Source organism: Mesoplodon densirostris, chromosome 8 (assembly GCF_025265405.1).
Source record: "Mesoplodon densirostris isolate mMesDen1 chromosome 8, mMesDen1 primary haplotype, whole genome shotgun sequence".
NCBI lineage: Eukaryota > Metazoa > Chordata > Mammalia > Artiodactyla > Ziphiidae > Mesoplodon > Mesoplodon densirostris.
In genome coordinates, this window is record NC_082668.1 from 111,132,252 (window position 1) to 111,158,502 (window position 26,251).

At 49.8% G+C, this 26,251-nt stretch overlaps 1 protein-coding gene across 2 annotated transcripts in view; it reads left to right on the plus strand.

The window, feature by feature from the left end:
* The window catches only part of CCDC93 (coiled-coil domain containing 93), an 87,892-nt gene extending 63,463 nt beyond the window's left edge, over positions 1-24,429 (plus strand). For both annotated transcript variants that reach the window (XM_060107224.1, XM_060107225.1), the window contains exons 14-24: positions 2,804-2,877; positions 4,017-4,098; positions 4,899-4,970; positions 6,236-6,289; positions 7,752-7,814; positions 11,081-11,189; positions 13,157-13,239; positions 15,258-15,295; positions 16,859-16,943; positions 19,312-19,425; positions 23,913-24,429. In XM_060107224.1, coding sequence (XP_059963207.1) covers positions 2,804-2,877; positions 4,017-4,098; positions 4,899-4,970; positions 6,236-6,289; positions 7,752-7,814; positions 11,081-11,189; positions 13,157-13,239; positions 15,258-15,295; positions 16,859-16,943; positions 19,312-19,425; positions 23,913-23,966 — 828 coding nt within the window. In that variant the 3' untranslated portion in view covers positions 23,967-24,429. The remainder of the gene's footprint in view (positions 1-2,803; positions 2,878-4,016; positions 4,099-4,898; positions 4,971-6,235; positions 6,290-7,751; positions 7,815-11,080; positions 11,190-13,156; positions 13,240-15,257; positions 15,296-16,858; positions 16,944-19,311; positions 19,426-23,912) is intronic.
* The last annotated feature ends 1,822 nt before the right edge of the window (positions 24,430-26,251 follow it).

Sequence of the window (26,251 nt, forward strand, 5' to 3'; positions counted from 1 at the left end):
TGACAATTAGAGGAATTTTTTTAAAAATTCTTTCTAAAGATGCCTGTGTTGCATTTGGACACATCAGCTTTCTTTACACTATTCTGTGACTCCATTCCTTCTGGATTAGATGGCAAACTCCTGGGGTGGAATCCCTGCAGCTGTCCTACTTTTCATGCTACACAGTCCCTGGCTTGAAGTTTGCCAAGTCATGGATCCATCTTTCTATAACAATCTGGAAGAGATTAAAGGCAAAACATCTTGATATCAATTTCCCAAAACACTTAAATGTCTTAGGATATAAATCCAGAATGGCTATCAAGTCACTTTTGGTATTAGACACTAAATCAAATATTTTTGAACCCCGTACATGTGCTAGCAAGGTGGAAGGTATGAGTTAAGTCAGTAATAGGAGATAGTCTTCCTGTCCTCACATAATAGTAGCAGCTAACATTACAGTGTGCTGGGTGTGCTCTGGGCACATCATTTGTATTAGTCATTGAATCTTCATAACAACCCTGGCACCACACTGTTGCTATCCCTGTTCCTCAGCTGGAGAAACTAAAGCAGAGGGGCCGTTCAGATTCCACTGCTAACAGTCTGGCACCAATGACCTCTTAGCGAGCTCGCTGTCTAGGAGGGCAGTCAAACTAATCCCCATCTAGAAAAATGGGAGGCTATCCAAAACCTAGCGCTGAACAACTTCTATAGAAGACGGATTTGGTCAGATCCTGAGCACTGTGAACCTGAATCAGTAATGAACTTTGCCTTTGGGCCTCAGTCTTCTTATCTGTTCAAGGCAAGGACTGGGCAGACTGACCACTCTGAGCCCTTTCGTGCCAGTGTGCCCAGGTTTTACCTTTTCAGCAAAACCTGCCTTGCAGGATAACCTAGTAGCCCTGGAAAACTGGGAAGATCTGCCTTCCCAGTTAGCTTAGGAGAAGTGAAGCAGAACACGGAAGGTAGAGGACAGACGGGAGCCCTGACGTGTGGCCGGGGGATGGGGGCTGCCACAGGCCCCCGCGTCAGCGGAGGCGCCCGGGTTCTAGCCTGTGCGCTTTCAGTTTCAGCAATCACAGCTTTGATTTTGTACCTGAGAGGTTAATTCTGTTTGAAATATGCAGTATCCTCTCCTGCTTCTCTGAGGGCATTAACTGTGTCTGAAGTTTTTCTTGATCTATAAACTATTCCTTCAGATCAGAATTCATTTGTTGAATTGATACATTTTTTATGGTTATATCTTTTTTTTTTTTTTTTTTTTTTTTTTTTTTTTGTGGTACGCGGGCCTCTCACTGTTGCGGCCTCTCCCGTTGCGGAGCAAAGGCTCCGGACGCGCAGGCTCAGTGGTCATGGCTCACGGGCCCAGCCGCTCCGCGGCATGTGGGATCCTCCCAGACCGGGACACAAACCCGTGTCCCCTGCATCGGCAGGTGGACTCTCAACCACTGCGCCACCAGGGAAGCCCCCTATGGTTATATCTTTCTTCAGATGTTTGATAATTCTTCATGGTGTGCTTACTGTTGATTCTGAAATTTTCTGTTACCAGCTGTGTGGGTTCTGTGTCCATTTTGTGCAGTGACTGTTCTGGAAGGGTGGGTCCCACTACTTGGTGGGATGAGCCAGTGGCACCTGATGTTCGGGGCTGGGGCACCGTCTCTGCTGCCGAGCATTGCCAGCTCTCTGGGGGCTGCCCTGCCTCTGGGACCCATGCGCCAGCCCTTGGGTCAAGGGAGCCAGGCTTCACAGCGTAGCCCACTGGCTCGTCCTGATGCAGGCCCCAGCCCTGCACCCCAGGCCTTCCTGCGTCCTCTGGGTCCACACGGCAGGTCCTCTGCAGGCCCTTCCTGTCTGCCGCCATCTTCCTTGTCCCCGAGGTACCCAACTCCTGTGGACCAGCAGAATGACCTGGACTTTCTAGGACTTGAGGCAAGAGGAGCTTGCTGCAGCTTGTGTTTGGTCTTCCATTTTCAGCTGGAACTCTTAGAACTTCTTTAACTTGTTTTTTTTTAATAGGTAACCCATTCACATGGTTCAAAATTCCAAAAGTATGAAGGGTGTCCCCCTGTAACCCAAGCAAACAGCTACTCTCTCCAGAGGGTAACCAGTTTCTTGTGAATCTTTTCAGAAAATTTTCATGCATATACAAATAACATGTAGGTTCTTTTATACCTGTGTACATCCGATGTATACATTCCTTTATACACACTGGAAGCACATTGGAATCATGGCTTTATATGTTGTTTTCCTCAACCAACAGTAGATGTTAGAGATCATCATAAAAGAGCTGTTTATTCTTTCTTTTTTCAATAGCAGCTTAGTATTCTATTGTGTGATAGATCTGCACACCTTAAAAATTAAAATCTGAGTTTCTTTAAAGTTTCTTTTTTAAAATCCCCAACTGTCTGACTCAGAAAAAGAAAGTGGAATTTTTCAAGATGGGAGATTTAACCCTACCCCTGTCAAGCAGCCATGATAGTGGTATCCTGAAATTGAAACCCAGGTCTGTCTCTCACAGCCACGGTTATTATTTACCTCTTCCTATTGAAAGACACCTGCTGTCAGCATTACTTTTGGCTTTCCACCCATTTGCTGCTGTGATTTAAAGGTATTGCCTTTAAGGTCTCATTTACCAACAGAATGTGTCAAGAAGGGTCTGGTTTTGACCTTTCCATGCTGTCCCTCCACCCCCATCCTCTTCCTCTCATTCACCTATTTTCTCAACATACAGCCAAATCCAGTGGGCTGTCAGGAAAGGGGTGCAGGTGTGAGCCGGGAAGGAGAGGACATCTCCTGTCCCCCCAACGTGCCTCCTTGTCTCCCGCAGCTCAAGAGTTATGGTGAGAAACTGGACAAAGAACAGGCCGCCCTTGAGAAAGTAGAAGCCAAAGCTGATCCAAGGTAAGAGGTTTCAGCGTGTGCTTATTTTCTCCGTGAAGCTATCTGGTGGTTTGAGCACAGGGCTGAGGAACTGGGGGTCATTGCTGCTGGCCCCGTGCCGCTCAGTTACTTCACCGCTGATCTGGGCCGTGCCTGTTGCCCAGGGAGTGCTGAGTTAGCCTCCCCTTCCCCCGCCCAGTTCCCCCTGGGGTCAGGAACAGCTCATTTTGTGTTTTGTTTTGTTTTTCTGTTTTTAAAAACTAAGTAATACATTCAAGGTTCAAAAGGACGTGCGCCGAAAAGTCTCCTCCCGCCCTTGCCCCCCTCCCTTAGAATCAACCATGGTTACCAGGTTTTAACAGCACACATTTTAGCCCTGTCCTTTGGGAGTGAAGGTACAGTCTTTTTTGACCAAGACACAGCTGCTGGGTTTTTGTGTTTTGTTTTGTTTTGTTTTTCAATTAATTGTATTTAGACAATTTAAATTAAATATAATCACTTACATTTGACCATTTTAGCACCAAACTGTTTGGGTGGTGAAATCTCCCAAGTGTCACTCACTTGAGTGAAATCATGAAATAATAAAATGCTTCAGGCACAGATTGAGCAGTTCTGGGTTTGGAGGACATTTTTAGCCAAGAAGTACCTACAGATTACTTGGCTTTATGATTAGAAACCCTCTTTTCATGATGTGGAGCAAAGTACTATTAGATACTTGACATTTTAAATTTCAAATTAGTGCTTTTAATGACCTTAAAACTCGTTTCCTTTCAGAAGGGAAATGAAAAATAGGAATTAAAATTGCGATACTGTCTGTGCTCTGAGTCTGTTAAGTATCATTAAAAATATACAGTAATCTTGAAACTCCTTGTTGTTTCTGCAACTGACATTTTAATGCTGAATTCTGTAGTGTTTGTTTTGGATGTGGCCTGATGAATGAATATATATATATATATATATTCATTCGGCTTATAAATGAATAATAATGTCAGTTAAAGGGTAGTCATAACCATTTGTGGGAAGCCCATTAGACACTCTTGGGAGAGACAAGGAAATTAAGAAAGAAATCCCTTTTTATCTGGGGTCTTGGTTTTCCCCGTGATTCATAAAATCATAATAGTTTGTTTCAAGTCAGTCATTTTTTGGTCTTTTCTTTTCAGCATCCTGCAGAACTTGAGAGCCCTTGTAGCCATGAATGAAAATCTGAAAAGTCAGGAACAGGAGTTTAAAGCACATTGTCGAGTAAGTGTTGCTTGGTGTCGGCAGATGTTAAACAAGATTCTTGTAAGATCTCCTGCTTTCCCTCTCTTGCACTGCCGAGGGTCCTGTGCAGGTGCGGTCAGAAAAGCAGGCTCACCAGGCGGGTATGCGGCAGTGTGTGAGACGGGTAGAGGACTATGGTAGGTGCCCTCCGAGGACACCGCAAGTGACTTAGGTGTGCCAAACCCCCAGACTGAGAGCACGGTCTAACAAACGATGTTTTCTAATTTCCAAATGTACTGAAAAGAAAAGTCTTACAAAGTGTGAAAGGCGTAGCATCTTAGGAGACCAGGGCCGCCCTGAAAACCTGACGTGTCTGTGTGTTGTGTGTTCTGCCACGTGAGACCTCATGGTCTGGTAGCGCCAGAGCCATCCGGAGGCTGGTCTGACTTGCGCAGGGCCGGGTGGCAGGGGAGGAGTGCCTCGGTGAGCCAGGGCTCCAGCTGCAAGGTCCCAGGAAAGGTGGAGAAGGGTCGGCCCCGAGAAGGAGGCTTGGACTGCGCTCTAAGCCACTCGTTCATTCCGTGTCCCAGGGGTTACTGCGAGCCTCGCCTGCCCTTTAGGAAGAAAGGCCCCTTCTGACCGAGGTACAGCTGCCTGTCTCCTCCTGAGTTAACCTTCCCAGGCTGAAAATCAGGGGTCTGGGGAGCTACCGCCTAATGGACTTTCTGACTCCACGTAAACTCACGAAATGTGAAAAAAAGACTCTAGATCAAGGTAAATAATTACCTCCGATTACTAGCCTGTCCAAATCTTAACAAATGTTCATGTTACTTTTAAAGGAGGAGTTGGCCCGGCTGCAGCAGGAAATTGAAAACCTGAAGGCTGAGAGGGCTCCAGGCAGAGATGAAAAGGTGCGGGCTGTGGAGAAGCGCTCCAGTCTGCTGGGCGCTGTGTGACTTCCACCGTGAAAGGGTTTCTAGAGGACTCAACAGCGAAGCGTCTGGTGCCGAAAAAGACCAGACTTCCCTCAGCCTGGTCCTCTGAACACACACTTCTCAAGTAGTTTTCTTAGATATTTGTCCCTGTCCTTTGTCTTCCTTCTATGGGTTAAAGCATCCATAGGTGTGGCCAGCAGCAACTCCAGATGAGAATTAACGGGTCAGAAGCCCGGCTGCCCCCTCTGTCAGGGACAGGGTGTTTGCAAGAGCCCCCTGAGCTCTGTTCCCACTCGTCCCATTTGCCTGTAAATTCTGTGCCAGTTTGCTGCTCATTTCACCCTGCGCTCCTGCCCGAGGACACAGGAAGGCAGCAGAGAGCAGCACGGGATGTGAGGTCAGAGCTCTGGCAGCATGGGAGCATCCCGGGCTCAGAAACACGGCCCACTGGCTCTCGGAACAGACGCCTTGATCTTCCAAGGAGCTAGTGTGGACAAGGACGGAAAAATAAGTCTGTTTCTCTGACCCGAGGAGGTCGTAGGGATCGCTGTGGTTTGTCCTCCTCGCACTCCGTTCAAGGCTTATCTGCTGAGGCTCCCTGTGCTTCACATGTGAGAGCTGGGTGTGGCTTTGGGCCCCATCCATGGCACCCTCTGTCTTGGGGAAATGGGGAACTTGGGGCTCAGAGAGGGGAGGGGACTTGTCCAAGCAGCCAGCATGAGTCCTGATGCTTTCCACCAGGGCTGCGGGGAGATGGGCCTCAGAGGGGCCACCTCCCTGTCGTGATGGGCTGTGCTACTCCAGCCACAGCCGTGAGGACTGGCACGGGGATAGCAGAGTGTGGCCGTGCCGTGGGTGGTGTCCTGGCACCACCCACCCACATCCAGCCTTTCCAGTTGTTTCTAAGACTTTGAGCTCGGAGGCTCCCATGAGCTCAGCAGCCTCTGGGTTTGCACAAATCACAGACTTTCTGGATGGCGTTTCTCTTCTTAGCAGTCACACCTTGTTAGAGGGATTGACTCACGTTCAAAGACAGTTAGAGTTTACCTTGTTAGTGTGTGGCTGACAGGCATTTAAGAACAATTTAAAATCTGGGGCTCGTGTGCAGGCTGTGCCCTGTTCAGACGTGGTCTGCCCACCCACCCCCCTTTCTACATCTGGACCCTCAGCTTTTCTGTCCCATCCCTTTCCTCAGAAACATTTTTTTTCTTTTTTTTTTTTTTTACTTTTCCTCATTGCAGACCCTCTCCGGGGGAGAGCGGCACGGTGCCCTAACCCCTGCCATGACGCACAACGTAAGTACCTGCCCATTCTCAGGACCACCGCTGTCCTCTGCGGGTGTGGCAGCTTCTCACACGTCCTTTCATCCTGTCTGCAGCCACCTCCTTGTCTTCGGGCTCTCGGGACGTGGCTCCATCTTGTGCATCCGCCCCTTGGGTGGAGCAGGACCTCCCGGGGACGGCCCTGACAGCGGGCACCTGGCACAAGGCATGCCGTCCCCACCCTGGCATCTGAGCCGGGCAGGGGACAGGCCTGTGTGGTCCACACGTGCCCATCACAGCCCAGGCTCCGAGGGGCGAGCAGTGCACAGGGAGAGAGCTCTCTCTGGGGGGACTGCGTTCCAGGGTCAGCAGCCTGTAAAGGGCTGGGTAGTAAATTTTGTCACCTTTGTGGGCCAGCTGCACTGTGGTCGTCGTAGTCTATAGATAAGTGAAAGGACATGGCTACATCCCAGTAAAACTTTACTTACAAAACTAGGCACAGAGGCGAAATTGACCCAAGGGCTGTGGGATTTAGCTGCTGGGCTGTAGTTTGCGGACCCCTGTTCTGAGTTAAACAGGTGCTTCTAGGAGAAAGGAATAGAAAAGGAAGAGGAGAAGGAAGAGAGAAACAGGAAAGCCTCTAACATTCTCCTCCTTTAGGGTTTCTCTTCCCTTCGTGCCCTTCGGGACTCCCAGGCTATTGAGGTTTGACTGCAGCTGAGCCCCATGGAGGAGGGTGTGTGTGTGTGTGTGTGTGTGTGTGTGTGTGTGTGTGTGTGTGCGCGCGCACAGTGGGGAAGGAGCACCTCTGCCACTACTGTAGCTTTCCCCAGTTCAGCAAACCATCCAGCCATGTCTTTTACCCCATTGGGTTCAGTGAAGGGCTAGTTTCTCTCTTTTAATTCAACTCTGTCCAAAGGGCCTTTCAGCAGTGGTAGACATGTTCTCTATCTGTGCTATCCAATATGGTAGCCACTAGCTACATGTGGCTACGGAGCACTTGAAACGTGGCTAGGGAAGTTGAGAAACTGAATATTTTTAAGTTTTAGTTAATGTAAATTTAAATAGCCACTTGTGGCTGATGGCTATCATATTGGATAGTGCAGGTCTAAACAGAAACATAGGAAGCAAGCCATCATCATCTCCAAACACAGATACATAAAACAACAGGCTCTTTAAATCACGGTTGTCTCCTCCTCCTCATGGATCTTTTTTGGTGCGGGAGGAAAGGGCATGTGGACTTGAGGGATACTTCACTTAAGAACCCGGGATGCAGCCTGGGTCCCGGAAGAAGGAAGAGTTGTTATAAAGTGATGTGAAAGAGTGTCAAGGGTCTCACAGGACTTAGGACCCGACCCTGAATTCGGCCATTTGAAAAAAGGAATTTGGAGCCTCAGGATGAGGGAGATATATAAAAACTGTTCAGCTTCAAAAGATTTCATCAAAAAATGAAAATTTCCTATTCCCAGATAATTGTGTTTCTTTCCAATTTCAGGAAGACCTAGACAGACGGTATAATATGGAGAAAGAGAAGCTTTACAAGATCCGTTTACTACAGGTGAGTGAAAACAAGGGCCAATAAATGCCTATAACTAGGCTTGCGTGCCTATAGCAGAAGTAGAAAGTCTCAGCATCTAAGAGCTGATTATAATCAGCGGATTATGTTGGTTATAACACCTCACATTGGTATGTTGTTTCACCATCGTCGGTTTGATTTGAGATGGGTAGAAAGTAGCTATTAGCCTCATCTTCTATGTGAAGAAATTGACTCACATCTGTGAAGTACAAGCAGCTGGTAAGTGCCAGAGCCAAGGTTAGAGGTCTAATGTTCTAGCCCAGTACTTTTTTTTGTTTTTTAATTAAGAAAATTTTATTTACAGTAGAACAGAATACTTAGGAATATATTTAACAAAAGAATTGTAAAACGTGTACTCTGCAAACTACAAAAAATTGTTAAAATGTCTGGAAGAGGCAAATCTGTAGAGACAGAAAGTTCATTAATGCTGCCTGATGGTGGGGGTAAGGGGTCGGGAGACATGGGAGTGACTGCTGATTGGTATGGGTTTCTTCTGGGGTGATGGAAAAGTTCTGCAATTTTAGGTAGTGGTGATGGTCACATGACTCTGTGAGTTTACTAAAAACCGTTGAATTGTATAGTTTGGGTGAAATGTATGGCCTGTGAATTTTATCTCATAGCTGTTTAAAGGGGGAGGATAAGGTAGATTTTAAAATATTGTGTTCTTGGGCTTCCCTGGTGGCGCAGTGGTTGAGAGTCTGCCTGCCGATGCAGGGGACGCGGGTTCGTGCCCCGGTCCGGGAAGATCCCACATGCCGCGGAGCGGCTGGGCCTGTGAGCCATGGCCACTGAGCCTGCGCGTCCGGAGCCTGTGCTCCACAACGGGAGAGGCCACAACAGTGAGAAGCCCGCGTACTGCAAAAAAAAAAAAAAAGAAAAAAAAATTGTGTTCTTGTCTAGTACCTTTCCCCTAAAATTAAGTGCCCACTTTAGCTGTCTTAGTTGATAACCTTAGGGGTTTGTGAGGAGGCCATCAGATATGGGGAGTTTTAAAGTTGGCTCTAAATTCACATAGATCAAGATTACGTTACAGAATCTTTTACATTGCCTGGGTCTGGCTCATGCACATTCAAAAGCCAAGAGTTAAATTGTGTTGCACTTTGGCCCAGGCCTTCTCTCTGTTCTCTGGGAAAGGAAGGCCAGGTTCTGGGGGGAGTGGCCAAGGGGCTGCAGGGGCCAATGGGACCCTCTTTCTCCTTTCTCTGGCCCGTGCTTATTTTGCTGAGTCATTTGGCTAAATTCCGGGGAGTCAAATTTGTCCTGATACAAGGACACTGTACCAATCTTAAAGAGACACAGAATTAAATAAAATCAGGACAGTACAGCTGCATACTTGGAAACTTTTTGACTGTGTGCTTACTATGTATTCAGTGTTGCATTAGATCCCAGGAATAGTAAATGGGATGCTCTGTCTTCTGGGAGCTGGCTGGCTGTTTGAGAACCAAGATATGTCCATATACATCAAAGTACAAGGGGGCTTATATGCGAATTGCATACTGCAGGCTGGAGACCTGGGGTCAGTCATACATACTGGCTAGAGGGAAGGTGCAGTAGAACCCCAAGCCTGCTGAACCCTGAGCCAGGGCTGGGTCAGTGAAAATGGACAGAAATAAACTGGCAGGTGAGAGGCTGAGCAGCTGTATCCATGGAACTTGGGATGGGTTAGAGAAAAAGTGGAGTCGAGGATGGTGGGGGAATTTCTGACTTGGGCACTAGTGTGGATCCTTGAGTTATTCATTGAGCAAAAGCCTAAAGGAGAAAGGATAGGGCTGAAGGGGATGGGAGTGTGAATAGAAGTGTTAATGAGATCTGTTTAGGGCTTTTAAAGGTTGGGGTATGCACCCAAGTAGGAATAGTCTGGGCTGGAGATCTGGGGGTCAGCGCTGTATAGTTGATAACCTAGGATGTGAAAATACAGGCTGAGAAGAGGGAAAGAAGGACTCCACCAATGAGGGTTGAGACCAAGCAGGCAGCCGGAGGCCCAGGGAAGACAGGAGCCCGAGGTCTCGTGGCAGCTGAGCAGCGAGCTCAGTGGAGAGAAGGGTCAATGTTGCCAGAAGTCAGGAAAGCTGGAAGCTGAGAATTGCCGTAGGTGCAGGGAGCAGGTCTGCGGTGACCTTGGCGAGAGCAGTGCCAGTGGGTCTTGGGAGCAGCCAGCGGCACTGGGTTGAAGGGTGACCGAGGGGAGTGCAGGGGTCAGAGGCACTGGGGTACGTTGCTCTCGGGAAGTTGTGCTATTAAAGGGAGGAGAAAGATGGAAGCTGAAAGGTGATCAGGGTTTAAGGAAGGGCCTTTCTAAGGATGAGGGACTTGAACATATGTAAATGCCAATGAGAAGAAGCCAGTAGAAAAGGAGAGGTTAAAGATACGGTGAAAAGAGTGAATGGTTTTATCTTTAGATTCCTGAGAAAGTATAGGAGCCAGAGCCTGAGCACCCATGGGAGGTGTAGCCTTGGCCACAAGGAGAGGTGCATCTTTCCCTCTACTCTAGCCAGAGCAGCAGGCACTGTGTTGGTTTGATCACGAGAGTTGATAGTGGGTTTTGTGCCTGGAGGGGTTTTTGCGCCCTAACGAATTAGAGGTCCCCGTCTGCCGCTGTCATGACGTGGGCCAGGAGAGGGGAAGGACGGGAGGCGCAGCCGAAGAGCAGCGCTGAGACCGTGAACCTGTGGTGGGAGCTGGGTGGCCCTCTTCAGCGCTGCCCCTCGGGGAAGCCGCCCACCTCGGAGCCCGAGGTCTCCCCTGTGCCACGCACAGCCCTGCCTCCCCGGCTGCGCCTGGGGCAGTTCGGCTAGAAGAGCCCAGTTCGTTTCACAGGAGGGGGAGAGTGCCAGAAAGCTGCTTTAGGAGGAAGTTGTGGGAGCGTTTCAAACACGCTAAGGGATGTGGGATGTGCATGGGCGCAGCAGGGCAGCATCCCTTGTCATCTGGGAAGCACTTCGGTTTCCGGGTCCCTGCCTGGCGCTGGAGTCCTGGACTCTGGAGTCCTCGGGGGCCTGGGGGCACCATCCACACATGCCCTCCCGTTCAGAATCCTCCCTCCGATCCATTGTTTTGACGCCTTCTCCCTGTGTTGCCGGGGGAGCCAGGGTCTGAGACGCGCACCTCAGGCCACAGCCGCGTCGGGTGCCTGCCTTCCAGGGCGGGTGTGTGGGCACAGGGTGGGTGGCGGCAGTGTTTTGGCTCCCCAGAGGACACGTAAGGCCTTTCACCAAACGGTGTTGTCTCCCCCTCCCTTTTGCATCTAGGCTCGAAGAAACCGAGAAATAGCGATTTTGCATCGCAGGATTGACGAAGTGCCCAGCAGAGCCGAGCTAATACAGTATCAGAAGAGATTTATCGAACTCTACCGCCAGAGTAGGTGCATCGACCACACACCAGCCCCCGGGGCTGACCCTGGGAGGGGCAGGAGGCGAGGGGCTCCGTCCCACTTCAGCGTGGTGGCGCCGTCCATGAAGGCCACCCCTGGGAAGGCCCCCAGCTCATCGTCAGGCCCACTCATTTCATGTAGCCCAGAAGCCCAAGAGCAACACCATGGAGCTCTGACTGCCCTCTCCCTGGACAGACAGCTTGAGCTGATTGAGCTCTTTGAGTGATGCTTCTAGCCCACCCTCACCCCTGTCAGTCATCGGGCTTCTCTTTCCAGCGTCATGCGGAACCTCGTGACCCCGGCGTCTCTAGATCAGCCTTCGCTCATTGTTCTTCTCCTCTGCAGACCTTCTTGCTCATGTGGTCCCTGCCTTTAACAGCATCCTGTTCACCCAGGGATGCAGGGCTGGGTCTCCCTCAGCCTAAATCAGTGAGCACATCTCGTCAGGCTCAGAGTGACGCTCAGAGCTGTCATTGCCTTTCTCTTCCCAGCGCTGTTGCCATATCTGTTCTCCCGGGCGTCACAGCTCAGCCCGGTGAGCCTTAGCTGGTCGGCAGCCCCTTCCGAGTCTGTCACCCACCCATCCAGTCATAGCACTTCTCTCCTGTGACAAATCCTCTGGCGCTTCCTAGACCCGCTGAAGAAAGCCTCTCTCCTTGTGCTGCCCAGGACCGTCCCCCGTCTAGGTGGCCCGCCTGAAGGTCCCGATTCCTTCCCGCGGTCCCCACTCTGGCCTTCTCAGTCCACACGCTGCCTCTGCCTACACCATGCACTTTGACATCCTAGGCCTTGACTCCTGTTAACCTGCGCCTGGGACCCCTTGTTCACTCTGTTAGACAAAATCCTTCAAGGCCCAGCTCACATCCTCTGTAAACAGATCCTGGACCAGCACCCCTTCCTTAGGTTCCCACTCTTGCTTGTCTCCTGGGTACCTCAAACTCAACACATACAAGACTGAATTTGCCTCCCCACACCCCGTCTTTCCGCTCGGTCACTGGCATCGCCGTCAAGCCAAGTTAGACCCCCCTGTCTTCTCTGCTGTAGCCACCTTCTCACCACTGCCCAGGGTCTAACCCCTTGTCTGCACTCTTGCCTGAGGGATCTTTCTCACACAAAATTTGATCATTTTACACTCTTGCTTTAAAAGCCTTGATATTTAATAGCTCCCCCTAACTGGATGGACAATCTTCAGAATCCTAAGTCCTGCCTCGTCTGGGCCAGCTGGCCCCCCTGCAGTCCCTGTGTCCCTCACCCCTGTGAGCTGGTCCCAGGCCCAGGAGGCCAGCGCCCTACAGTTCCCACTTGGAAAACTCCAAGTCTCCTTTCAGAATATAGCCCAGATTTTCCCTTGAGACGTTGGCGTCTCAGCCATTCTTCCTGGTTCGAGCCGGAGCACTGTCCCTACTCAGAACATGCGTCCAGACGCACACTTCCTTTCACGTCTTACCTCACCAGCCTGACGTTTTATACGGTCCTCATGTTTGACTCAGATGATCAGGGACAGGTGTCAACGATGGCAGTTTCTCAGCAGAAAATAGTTTCTGCCTTAAGTTAAATCTTTCTCCCTAAGCACGGGGTTTACAAAAGTGAGCCGGCTGTGGCTCCCGCCCCTGAGGAGCGTGGGAAGGCAGGGAGCCACACAGACAGCAAGAGCTGGCACGGGGCTGCTTCGTCCCCCTGCCCTCCTCCCGGGACCCCTCACCTGGAGGACTTCGGAGAAACCCGCGTCCCACACGCCGACAGGGAGCTTCCGCTGGCTCCTCATCTCAGCGGGCCCGTCACGGCTGCCACGCACGTGCCATCAGCCTGCGGCGGCCCTGCACCAGCCTTTGTGCCCCGTGGGGCTTCCGCACAGACGGCGCCGGCAGGTCCGCAGTGCCTCCGCGGGGAGAGGGTACTCAGGATTCTTTTGATACATTTTCTCACTCATGTGCTGATTTCTTTGCATTTGCAGTTTCAGCAGTGCACAAAGAAACCAAGCAGTTCTTCACTTTATATAATACCCTGGATGACAAGAAGGTTTATTTGGAAAAAGAGGTAAGAGCCTTTATAGAAAGAAGAAACGTAATCAGACGAGCAGCTACTCGTGCTGTCCGCCCGGGAAGCTCGCACGAACCTGGTGTCGGGATGCCTCGGCTGAAGTGGGAGGAGCACCTGTCGTGTGCCCCGTGCTGGGTACAGGGGCAGAAAGTGCCCACTGTGCAGGGTGGGCAACAGTTGTACGGTGCCTCGTGAGCGGTGACGTCATAAAAAGAAACATCCTGGAAGCTCGAGAGGTGCATACGGAGGAGGGCCTGGAGCTGGTGAGACTTTAGTTTGAGTTTTAGGGGAAGGAAAGAGCCAGCTAAAGGAAATGGGGAGGGTGGGCTGTCAGGGTTGACGGGGGGAAATGGCGGTTTAATCATCCATGGCAGGCAGAGGCATGAACTAAAAGAACTGTGAGAACGAAAGCAGGAGCGGAAGGGGTGACCGGGGCAGCCCCTCCTTGTTCCTCTGACTCAGGCCAGATCCGCTGGTGGTCAGGGCCCTCGATGGAAGGCAGGCGATGGGGGCAGGCGTGCAGCTGTGTTTAGGAAAAAGCTGCGCCGTCTTCCCCGCGGCAGCACAGTGTGGTGGCCCCAGCAGGCACTCTGGACTCACACGGGTTTGGGTTTCAGTGCGGCCTTATCTTCCTCACCTGTAAAACGGGGAGAACTCCTGCAGTGATGGAGACAGAACGGGACAATGCCTGTGAAGGCCCTCGCATGTGGTGATACGTGGTAGCTCCTGCCTCCCCCTCCCCTTGAGGGTGACAGAACCTGTTTTTATTTTATCATCATCCTGCAACCTGCACTAATTACCACTTTACTAAGAACAATATTACAGGTGTGTCTTTTACCCGGACCCAAATGGAGGCATCAGTGTGTACTGTCCTTGACTGCCTGTTGTCAGTCAAACCAGATCAATCTCTCTCCTCCGAGATGCACTCCTTGAGGATGGGTTGGGTTCTGTTTTCTCTGTATCCAGGGCCGTACACAGTAATGGGCACAGGACAGGCATCTGATAAACATTCGAGGAGATGAACCAAGTGTGTTGGGGGGATGTACGTCAGCCCTGGGGGTAGCTCTGCTGCACACCCTGGCCTTGGGTTCTTCCTGCCTGGTGAGGGAAGACAGGCAGCCGCTTCTGAGGAAGCCTCGAACCCCACTGACCTTCCTTCATCGGCAGTGTTTAAAGTTGTTGCATTCTTTTAAAAACGAGCAGTATGCAAGGGGGCGAGGCTATTTAATTCCAAGCCATACTAATGCAGTTAGAAGTTTGCATTTGCATAAACTGTACATTTTATCTCAAGTCTGTTTATACCTGTGATATTTTAGCTTTCAGCATGCCTGTGGAGTCATAAGGACAAGAATATCATCTCCGTTTTACAGAGTGTGAACCTGAGTCCAAGTATAGTAAATGCTCAGTCCTGAGCTCACAAGCCGAGTCAGTGACAGAGCCAGAAAGAGGACCTAGGTTTCTAGACTCCAGACTCAGAGGCCTTCCCCAGATGATCATCAGGACACATAGAGGGTCCTAGGTGCGGGCTGTGGCATTTCTAGGGGAGAGAGGGGCCTTGAATGGCGCATCCCCGCGGTGGCTCTCGGAGCCACCCGGCAGCTGGCCACATTGGCAGAGACTTTGTGGGAAGGAGTAGAATGGGCACAGTGTTCTCACCCTCCACGCCCACTGACCCTCTGCTAAGCTGATGTCCCTGAAAATAAAGAGCAGTGTTTGGTGAGATCGAAAGGGCTGTGGTCCAGCCCTAAGAGCCCTAATGTTGGCTGAGCCTTCCCAGCTGGGATCTGGGTTCCGTCATTCCTGTGGTCATGGCTGTGGGAAGGTAGACGCTCTGGGGAAACTCCGGAGGTGAGAACACGTCGCTCTTTTTTTTCCTGTTACTTTCATCTGTGCGAACAAGGTGTGTTCATCTCAGAAGCAGCCTCCAGAGACACGGGACGAGCTTGCGGTGGCTGGGGTCAGCGCAGGCGTCTCTCAGCCTTTGCTTTGTGTTCTTGTTCTTCTTTCCTCCCCAGATTAGCCTGCTGAACTCAGTTCATGAGAACTTCTCACAGTAAGTGCTCTCGGCCCTCCTCCCATCGGTGGCTTGTGTGCCCTGCGCTTTTCTTGGCTCACCTCTGCCCGATCGAGCAAGGCTCAGTGCTCAGGGTGGGATTCTTACACTTTCACCCCTGCTGCTACGTGCGGATGTGCCTCGGTTTACGCAGAGCTTGAGTTCTTGCAAAAACTTAACGATACAGTGAATTTTTAAAACGCCAAAGAATAGCTTAGGGAAAAGGTGAACTTTCAAATAATTTGACTCTGCCTAACTACTATGATTTCTTCATAGATGACTTTTGTCCTGCTAGGATGAGATTAATAACATTGGTTCTTGAGCACGTAGAGATGCTTGAAAGTTTAGATAACGAGGGAATTCCCTGGCGGCCCAGTGGTTAGGACTCTGTGCTTTCACTGCCGAGGGCCCAGCTTCAGTCCCTCGTCAGGGAACTAAGATCCCACAAGCCGTGTGGCGTGGCCAAAAAATAAAATAAGATAAAATTTAAATAATGAAATAATCTATATGATTTTTTTAAATACTTTTCAAATCTTGTGGTAGATTTTGGCTTTTAAGTCATGTGCATACTCTAAACTACTTTGTTCAGGTATAAATATATTCTCTAAAAGTTGGATGGCAAGGCCCATCTGTACCCAAATCATACCAGCCCTCAAGCATGGCCATTGGCCTGCCCGCCATCCGGGCAACCCCAGGCTGGCGCTCCGCCCATCAGGCTTCCTCCCCTTCCAGCACAGGTCTCTGCTGTTCCCTAGCAGGTGACCAGCAACTAAAATCTTAATGGATAACAAGTTCTAGACTTTAAGTTTCATTTCTAACTTAAAACAAACAAAAATCCTCACAGCCCCATTTAATATTCAGATTCAGTTAGTGACTTAACAACCTTGTGACACTTCTAAAAATGGTGCCTTCATCTTTATCCCCTGATCATGGAGAGAAGCTGAGGTTTGAGTGTTTTTGTGGCCAATTCTGCTTTCTCTCAGCCTGTCCTTTGGAAGAATTCTCACTCTTGTATCCATGTGCTCTGATCCTTCTGGTGTCATTTCCTCTGCAGAACTGCAGGTGAAGGGGCATGTTTTAGGGCATCATTTCTTTAGCTGCTATTCCTGGAAGCAGGACCAGGTTTCCCAGCCTGGTTTTAGGAAAACCTCAGAAAATGTCTCTCAGTTGTGAGCAGTGCCTCTAAATCTGCAGGTTTTTAAAAACTAAGTGAAATTCATTTCTTAAGCAGAACCTGCCATTGTTCAAAATTTTTTAAAAAAATTGTTAATTTTAGTCACATTTTATTTTATTTAAGAAAATATGTATTAGTAAGAAAACTATAGGGAGCGTGGGAAAAAAAGATTACTATTCAGTTATAAGACCAGGCTAATTTTCATGCCTTCCTCAGAGTTTAGAATCTTTGGCTGCCTGGAATCTTGGGGGCCCCACGGGTCCATCCTGCCTTGCAAATGCCTGCTTGCCTCTTGGAGCATTATCTGGGTACAGGGCTGACCCCCTCGGTGCCTCCCCCTTTCTGAGGGTCCTGTTTGCTGGTCGTACCTCTGCTGGTCTTTCTTTCAGAGCCATGGCCTCCCCTGCTTCCCGGGACCAGTTTTTACGTCAGATGGAACAGATCGTAGAAGGAATTAAGCAAAGTCGAATGAAGGTCAGATGGTTTCCTTTCTGTAATGCGGCCAGGGTTTCACACTGGTGACGGAGAAGGCCCTGGGGAAAGCAGGCCTCTTCTGTTTGTCCTGGGAACGTGCTCTCAATTCTGAAGACACATCTTCAGTGTCTCTGCAAGGGGTCCCACCAGGCCTCTGACGCTGCAGTGGGCGGGCTAGCTCCACGGGCTGCCCGCACTGGTTGTTCAAAGGCTGCTCTTAGCAACAGCTCTGTGGACTGAACACCTACCATGTGCCAAGCACTGTGCTAATCCTCCTAAAGCCCTCTTAAGTGAGTGGGGTTCCCCCCATTTCACAGATGAGGATACTTTCACCAGCAGGCCTTCTCTCTTGCCCAGAGTCACATCCTCACTGGCTCTTTGGTTCCTGACATTCTACCGTTAGGGATTCATTCCTTAGCAGCTTAAGAGCATTTTCGTTTCCAGGAACCCCCTGTAAAAAGTGCAAGTAATTGCTGAACTCTGCTAAAGTGAGATGATATTGAGCCTCAGAAGTCAGAAGAGAAAAGAGAGGAGCTGAAGAGGGGTGTGGGTGCTCCAGAGATAGTTTTGCAGAGAGTCATTCAGACGGGGCGCAGCGTGGGGATTCCCACGCTCTGTGGCTCTGCACGGGCACACTGTGTCAGTAGGAAAGAAGATCTGCTGATGGTCTGAAAGGCGAACACGCAGCCACAGCCTCCCACTACCATAGCCAGACAAATCCTAACTAGTGCTTCCAACGTCTCTTGTTTTTGGTCGTGTTTTTAAAACATATCAGACACCTGGTCCTTGGGCACGGCAGTGAAACCTTCTGGGGACTTAAGGCATCTCGTCTCACAATCCTGGGGCAAAGTGGTCCAATGAGGGCAACCAGAATGTAAACACATGAAAGGGAGGATTGCCTGTAGGACCTGTCCTATAAATCCACTCATTCAAGCTGCCTGTAATCCCATCTCACCAGAGATGAACTGCGGGCAAAAGCTCACCATATCCCCTTCCCTGTAGCAAAATATTCATCTTCCTATTAAGGACGTCAATAAAATCATGTCAAAAGAGCAAAAAAAAGAAAAACTGTGTCACTGGTGACAAGACTACTCAACCTCAAAAATGAGGGCAAAGATGAGGCGGCACGTGTCCACGTGCGTGGACCCTAACCCAGGGCGGACAGGCTCTCTCGCAGGAGGGAGTGGAGTCCCTTCTTGATGATCTGGGGTGTGAGGGAAGTGGGGGGCAGAGAGCCTGGCCAACCACAGGCCTGTAACAACCCACCCTCAGTGCTGGGACCTTTCCACCCACCATGCTTGTCCTCAGGGAGATGCTCTTGCTCATAGTAAAGGACAACAGGAAGTTACTGGGGTTTTTCCCCTTTGGCTTCCCCTTTGTTTACTGTCTGATGCATTTCTGGGGAAAGAAATGAGCCCGACCCCTTCATTCTCTCCATCCTCCCCCAGGCTTCATGGCGAAGGCACCTCAGTGCTGGCCAGAGCTCAGGTTTCCCCGGAACTGACAGGTGCAGGGTGTACACAGAACAGACGAGCAGTGAGTGCAAGTAATAGACTAGGTGTCCATGGAAGAGTTGCTGAATAAAGAGGGTACTGCCTACCTGTTTCTTGTGAAATTGTTTATATTCACACAAATATTCACACAAAAACTCATTACAGTAAGTCCCCTACAAACGAATTCCGTTCCGAGAGCGCATTCGTTAAGTCCAATTTGTTCTTAAGTCCAACAGAGTTGGCCTAGGTACCCAACTAACACCAAGGGTGTTACACACACTGTATAACACAATCGGTTATACAGTACTGTACTGTAATAGGTTTATTATACTTTTCACACAAATAATACATAGAAAACAAACAAAAAATAAAACATTTTTAATCTTACAGTGCAGTACCTTGAAAAGTACAGTACAGTACCAGCTATATCACCACTGCTTTTACGTTTGCTTCCAGACATCCTGGACTTGAAATAAAGATACTGTACTCTATACAGTACAGTAAAGTACACAAAAGCACAACCACTTATAGAGGATGCACACACATGACAGTGTACGCCAGACACATGAACTAACGTGATTGGACACGCAAATGCACGTTCTCATCTTTGAAAGTTCACAACTTGAAGGTTCGTATATAGGGGACTTACTGTAAAGGAAACAGTTAATGCCCAGTGATAGGAGAATTGCTGAAAAATTATAGAGTCTCTGTGCAATATTATGCAAATCAATAAGCCAACCTCAAAAATGATGCATAGAAGGAAACTACTGGAAGGAAATCCATGAAAATGTTAGTAATAGTTGCCTTTTGGACGTTGCCAGCTGCCCTTGGTCAGAACATGCCTTTTATCACCATTTCCCAAAATGTTTCAACAGATGGAGAAGAAGAAGCAAGAGAACAAAATGAGAAGAGACCAGCTGAACGACCAGTACTTGGAACTGTTAGAAAAACAGAGGCTGTACTTTAAGACTGTGAAAGAGTTCAAGGAGGTAAGAGGAGGGCCGGGCTGGCATGTAAGGCTGGGCGAGATTTGTGTTCACCCCCAGGTGAGCCTTTGCAAACCAGAGCATTGCTTTGTTTTTCCACTGGTCTGAAATGGAAAATAGCAAGTTGGCAGTGGATGCGACAGTGAAGCGTGCATCACGATTGCGTTGTTCTGTGGCCCACTTGAGGCTCTAACTGAACATTCTAAGAAACGTCACTTCAATTCCCTAACACTCAGTAACCACATTAAACTCACAAGTAAAATGGCCTCATCAGCCCACCTGGAAACAGTGTTTGCTGTGGGTTCAGGTCTAGCATTTCCCCTCCTCCCAATCTTAGACTGGGGAGGGACCTTGAGAAGCCACATGGGAGGAGAGTGACTTTGAGTGTGGCAGGCTTGGGTTCACATCCTGCCACTTGCCAGCTGTGCAGGTGGAAAGGGACCTCATCCCTGTTGGGTCAGACGAGAGAGGAGAACATCTAGTCTGTGGCACCTGTCACACCCACAGGCAAGTGAACTTTGTTTGCCCCTGTCTTTTCTCCCTGCGTTTGGGCAGGATTATTCTCCATCATTCCAGAAGGAAACGTGCCCTTTTAAGAAAATTTCCAGAAAGGAGACTTCATTCTGTTGCTTGCCAAGATCTGTCTCATCAGCTTTATGTTCCAGAATTTTTTCCCCCTTTCTAATGTAAATCCATGTGGTTTTAGTGAATTTAGAGATTGCTGAAAATACAGGGGGCGGCTAAAGGTAGTTGTATCCTGGGGTGTGGTCAGTGGAATAAAAAATACAATGTGTCCATACCAGTAATTTGGTCCTTACCTGTTTTGAGGCTCTTCTCTCTCCCTTCCTTGTCTTTTTCTTCTCTACTTCTCCTTCCCTTTTTTGTAACTTAATTTTTGAGAACCACAACCATAGGCATTTCAGATTCTCTCATCCTTTCAATAAATGTTCTTTCTTCCAGCTCCCACCACAGCCCTGGGATAGATACATCAGGTCGTAAAACAGACTGGGTCCCTGTGTCTGGGAGCTTGCATTGTGGTCGGGGAGACAGATAGCAAGCCAGGAAACAGACCCTCATAAACAAGTAGTAACAAATAAGAAGTACTTCCAGCCATTGCCTTGACGGGGACTAATGTAGAGGGTGTGGTCGGGGAAGGCCTCTTTCCAACGAGAAGGACCTGGCCTTGGGCAGAGTGGCCAGGCGAGGTGCTCCGGGTCTGGAAGCCCCTGTGGCCGGCAGCAGTTGGAGCTGAAGGGCCAGTGAGTGAGCTGACAGGGAACAAGAAGGGACCCACTGCTCCCCATCTGAGCTCTTTTTTCCCAAATAACGCACAAAGAGAAAAGGCCCAGAGGAGAACTGCATCTCACACGTTGCATGAACGCCAGCACCGCCCTTTTGACAGCAGGAACAGAAAGCAAATGAGCTGAGGAGGATAAGTATAAGCTGTCAGAATCAAAGCAAATAAAAGTGGCATAGAAAAGCTCACTGTTGCACTGCAGGCTCTCAGGCTGAAGGCTTGGGATGGTCTGAGGTTCCCTCAGACGCGTTAAGGTTGAGGTTTCCACGTTCCTGCCTCTTCGACACAGTTACTCTCAGTCAGAGACTGAGGGTGGGTCCCTCAGAGCCCGAGAAGACCCCAGACTGGGCCAGGTGCTGGCCTCAGTTTTCTTCAATCCAAAACAAGTTGGAAAAAAGGGGGTAGGGGGAATGTGATATATGTTCCTCAGATAGCTAAGTGTATTTCATTTAAAGGACTCACCTTTCTAAAAAATTGCACGTCCCCTTGTTTTTTGATGTTAAGATTGCTCTCTCTTATAAAATGATAGTGACAGTATGCATTCCTTTTTTTTAAATCATTTTACTTGGCTAAAATTTTAAATTAACAACCACAGGTTAGCATTCCCAAATCTTAAATTTTTTTTTCAAGATCCTCTGAGGTAACTTGGGGCCATCACAGGTGCTGAGGCTTGCTTGCTGCTCCCCAGTTTCCACCCCATTCCTCCAGATAGAGGAATTCTGCTCTTTTACGTATTGCAGTGTCAGGTAAGATCTCATTTGTGGAAGAAACACAGCTCGAAAAGTCAGACTTTCATCCCAGGATGGACTCTCCTCCCAGAACCCTCTGTCTGCGTCCTTTATTCGCCTCTCCTCGACCTGCTTGGGTTACTGCTCCCCAGTTCTGAATTCTCACTGCATCCTGGTCCCCAGCACCGTCCTGGGCAGTAACGGTTCTTCATGCAGAGCACGGTGTTAGCCAGAACATGGCCTTTGACCACCGCCGTCGTCCCTTTATGGTTTAGTTGACTCCACATTAACTGAGCCCCGTGATGCCTGTGGGCTCCGTGCCTGGTCCAGCCTCCTCTGGGATCAAGGCCTTTTTGACTGACAACGTCGGGTTGTCTCTAAAATCCCATTGGCTTGCTTGCTCTGGGACGGTTTATTAATAACAAGTCTGCCAGGAAAAAACACATACTCTGGAATCACCTTAATTGCATTATTATACCAACTAATTGTGTTTCTCAAAGCACAGTCTGTCACAAGGTCACCAAACCAAGATTCAGATTCTAGCCTGGCTCTGATAAATGCCAGCCATACATTTTTATGACGCTGGCTCTGGGCACGTAATCTCCGGTGAGCGGAGCTCAGGGTGTCTGGCACATAGCGAGCCCCATACTGTCTTCAGCAGGAAAGAAGCAGGAGGGAGGAGACATTTTCCCTTTTCTTATAGAAAGAAGCACCTAAAGGGCCCTTTCTGTATTTGCTTTGCACAGACCGACAGTATCATTCTGTAGCCCCGAAAGGCTCCGAGGAGATTCCATGAAATGTAATCAGTGCTCACGCACCAGGTGACAGCCAAGGATGTTTTTACTGAGAACTTCCAGCATCATCTCAGTGTGGTGTGACGAGCAAAATCACCCCTGGTGGACTCTGCCACAGCAGTGTTTTGATGCTTATGAGTTGTTTGTTTGGGTTTTTAGGGTTTTTTTTTTTTTTTTTTTTGCCCTATTCAGAAGGTGAGGTGGGTAACAAAAGTTATTTATTCATTGTTTTATTATTTTATCTTTTTATTATGGAAATTTTGAAAAACACACAGAAGTAGAGAAAGTAGTCTCTCTCACAATATAATAGCATGACTCTGCCTGTCTTGGTCTGTCTTTACCCCCCCTCCCCTTTTATTCTGGCTGGAGGTTTTTCACCCAAGCAAATCTCAGTAACTCATTTTAAATAAGAAAACTTTCTTCTCAACTTTTCTAACACAACAAATGTTACTTATCTTCACCTTCTTTTTTTTTCCCATCCCCAGGAAAAATTAACTATCTACCCCTCCAAAAACACGTGCTTAAAAAATGTCAGAGTATCTTGCTTCTGGCAGAACAATTCAGCTTCACCCCCACCCAGCCCAGAGCCTCCCCAGCTCTGAGTGGAAGATACGCAGAAACCCTACAGGTGAACCAGGGTCCTTGCAGCCAGAAAGACCAAAGGGCCTCCAGAGAAGTGGGAGCACCTGGCCGGGCCCAGGGAGATGGAAACATTGACTTTAGGGGTCTTGGATGCAGAGGGGCCAAGGGTGACAGAAACTTTCTTCCACACTAAGTGGATCTCCAGCCAAGCATGGCAGCTGGAGGCCTAGCCACATGCCGGGCCTGCACCCTCGGGCTCGTCCCCTCCAGGCCCTTCCCCCCGCCGCATTCACCTCTCACTCTAAACAGGGCTCCCTGTGACGTGGCCCGGGGAAGGGGTGGAGATGGTGTGCTAGCAGATGCAGGTACCCTGAGCTGCCCAGGCCTCTGTGAACAAGGGGGAGGGAGGACACACAGTGATAAGCTTTGGAAGAAGGGGGTACAGAACGAGGCATCAGTGGCCTTGCACCCTGGACGCCAGACTCCCCACGCGGGGGAGGCCCCAGTGACCCCTCAGCACACACAGTGATGGGTTTCCTTCAGCTCACTTTGAGGGGGAGGCGTCCCTTGACGCGTCTCTCTCCCTCTGTCTTCTGTGGGTTTCTCTCGTAAAGCCAAGGGTGTTCTTAACCTTCACTCTTGCCGGGGTAAGAGCTTTTCTACGTGCTCTGCCTGCTGTGTGGACGGGCGCTGCCTCTTGTAACTCCTTAGGCCATGGTCTCCAAGGACTTTCCCCCTTCCTCGCTGGAGGGGTCCGAGATGGGCACGTAAGTATCTGCTTTCTGCTTCTGTCCCTTGGGATTTTAGAGGCTTCTTGAAGTCCTTTGGAATGACAGTGCCTAATCCTCTCCTATCCTCAGTCTGACAGTCCAGAAACCAGTCGTCTTTGTAGCCGTTGGGGCCTTGAAGGTCAGCGTGTGGCCAGGAAGCTCCGCCATGCCGGTGGCAGCGTGCAAGGAGGCCGGTCCATGGTCCACAGGGCTCCCTGCGGGATGGGAAAGGATGCAGAGGCCATCTGAGCCTCATGCGGGTGCTGACGCAGTCCCCACCTCTCTGCTCTCTCTCTCTCTGTCTCTGCTTCCCCTCCAGGAGGGCCGCAAGAACGAGGTGCTGCTGTCCAAGGTGAAAGCCAAGGCCTCCTGAAAATTCCCAGACGGCATCGTACGTCACTGATGTCTTTTTCTAAATGCCATGTATCAACTACAAGGTGGTGAAATGGTTCTGAACGCTGCAGCAAGGACGCAGGTGTGATGATCTCGACACCCTGGATATTTCCTTTCTCCTATTTGCTTCCATTGTTGTCAATGGAATCAGATGGTGCAACCATTGTGGCTTGGATAACACCCATCCTCCGGTGAAGAAATGTGGGCATTATTTGTTCTCTGTGTCGATTCAACTCTTATTTCTCCAGTGACATTGCACATATGAAGGTACCGTGTTTGTCTGGACTCTGAATAAAGTAATGTTAATTGAGCAGCCACTGAGAAGGAGGCGCTGAGGGAGAGAGCAGGGTGGCGTAGACCCTGCAGCCAGGCTCCCAGCGAGTGGCCCCAGAGCTTGACCACTGGGATTTGTTTTTTCTTAGTAAACAAGGCTTTTAGCTGAATGACCAGCCCAGGTGAGTGTTGCTCACTTGGGCCTTTCACGTGCCCGTGGTGCCTTTTGTTCCCGTCCCCTCGGGTGCCAGCCAGCAGGCTTGATGGTGTAGCAACTAGAAAGGAAGCTCAGCACTTGCCCTGGCTTCCCCCTCCCGCTCCGCTCAAGTTCATCTCACCACAAATCGAAAACAGGGGCCTCAGCTAGAGGACACGTAAGTAAGAATGACACCTCACCTCACCCTATTCTCCTGTGAGTCCCAGCCAACCTGTGGATGGTCCTGTGCATCCCCCTCACCAAGAGCACATCACATGCCCTCCGCTCTGCACAGGTCAGGGCTGGGCCCAGAGATGGGCTCTCCCACCAGCCACTGCCGTCCAGGCCAGCGTGTAAGTGGCGGAGGGACCGGCCGTAAGCAGGTGGCAGAGGGCGTCCCAGCAGGAAGAGCGGCGAGGTGTGCGGAGATCCAGAGGGCTTCATGGAGCAGGCTGGGTCTGGGCTGGATCTGAAGGGGGAATAGCTATTTAATAGCAGAGATTGGTGGGAAGGCCATTTTGGATAAAGTACGGCTGTGATTAAAACTGAGGAGGGTGTGGGGAGAGTACAAGGCATGCTTGTGGGGAGACGAGTGAGCGGCCAGTCTCTGCAGGAGGCTTTAGAGACCAGTCGGGAAAGGTGGGCTGCGATCCGCCTTTGCAGGGCCTTGAAGGGAAGGTGGAGGGCTCAGGTTTCTCCTCTGGAAGGAGCAGTCCATCCAGACGGAACTTCTGCCCCAGCCCTGGGCAATCTGGCAGCTTGGGGTCAGTGAACCCAGCTCGAGGCTTGCACGTCATTCCACACGAGCCTTGCATACGTACCAGTCAGCAGGTTTGGGTCATAAAACATAAAAGCTCAAACATGCAAGGAGGGCGCTCAGTGCGGCCACAGGGACGCCGTGCTCATTTTTAGTTCCCTAACGTATACGTTAAGCGGGGCTGATGCGTACAGACTTCAACAGTCTCTTGCTGGATTAACAGCCTTTGGCTTCTGTGTCCTCTCAGCGAGGCCCACCCCGTGAGGAGGCTGCTCCCGGTGCCCGAGTGATAAGGGCACTGTCCCTGGGCCATGCGCTTCTCCACTTGGCCCTGAGCCCTGGTCATTTGTGGGTTTTGAAAGGACTCAATGAAGTTGAAGCAAGTGACTGCCAAAGAGCAGGTGGGGCTCCGAGGGCAGGGGAAGGAGACAACAGTTTGACTGGAAACCGTTTCGGGTTCCGAGAAGCATCTTGGGTTATCGTGTTGAGAAGCTCACGCACCCATTCCCTAACCAACAACTTGTGAGCAATTACATTATTCGAGTGTTATCCACAGGTGGTAGGGAAGAGGAACAGGGAATATCAGAGGTTGTGGTGGTCCTCCTCCTAGATGACTGGGGAAAGTAGGGCATGACTAATCCAAAGCAACCGATAATTCTTCTAAAAGTAGGGGCGTTTACTTTGGGCTGTTTCTAAAGGGTTCCGTTTGGTTTGGTTTGGGTGTAGGGAGGTATCAGTAGATATCTTTTCCCATTTTTTAATCTGCAAGGCCTAAGACAGATAATAAATCAATTTCTGTTCCTTGAGCACATTTTGAATTAAACTACAGAAGTCCGTCTTCAGAATTCGGTTTGCCACAGATAAGCCACGGGGCGGATGCTGCCCTTGTGAGTTATGAGGACATAAAATGTGCTTTACAGTTAGGCCTCAGAGGCTGAGGAGATGCCCCGAGGCCCTGATCATTTCAGAAGCCCCTCAGGGGGCCCTCCCAGGATCGTGTCCTTCTGTGTGGCCACAGAGTATGGCTGGCTGTTCTGCC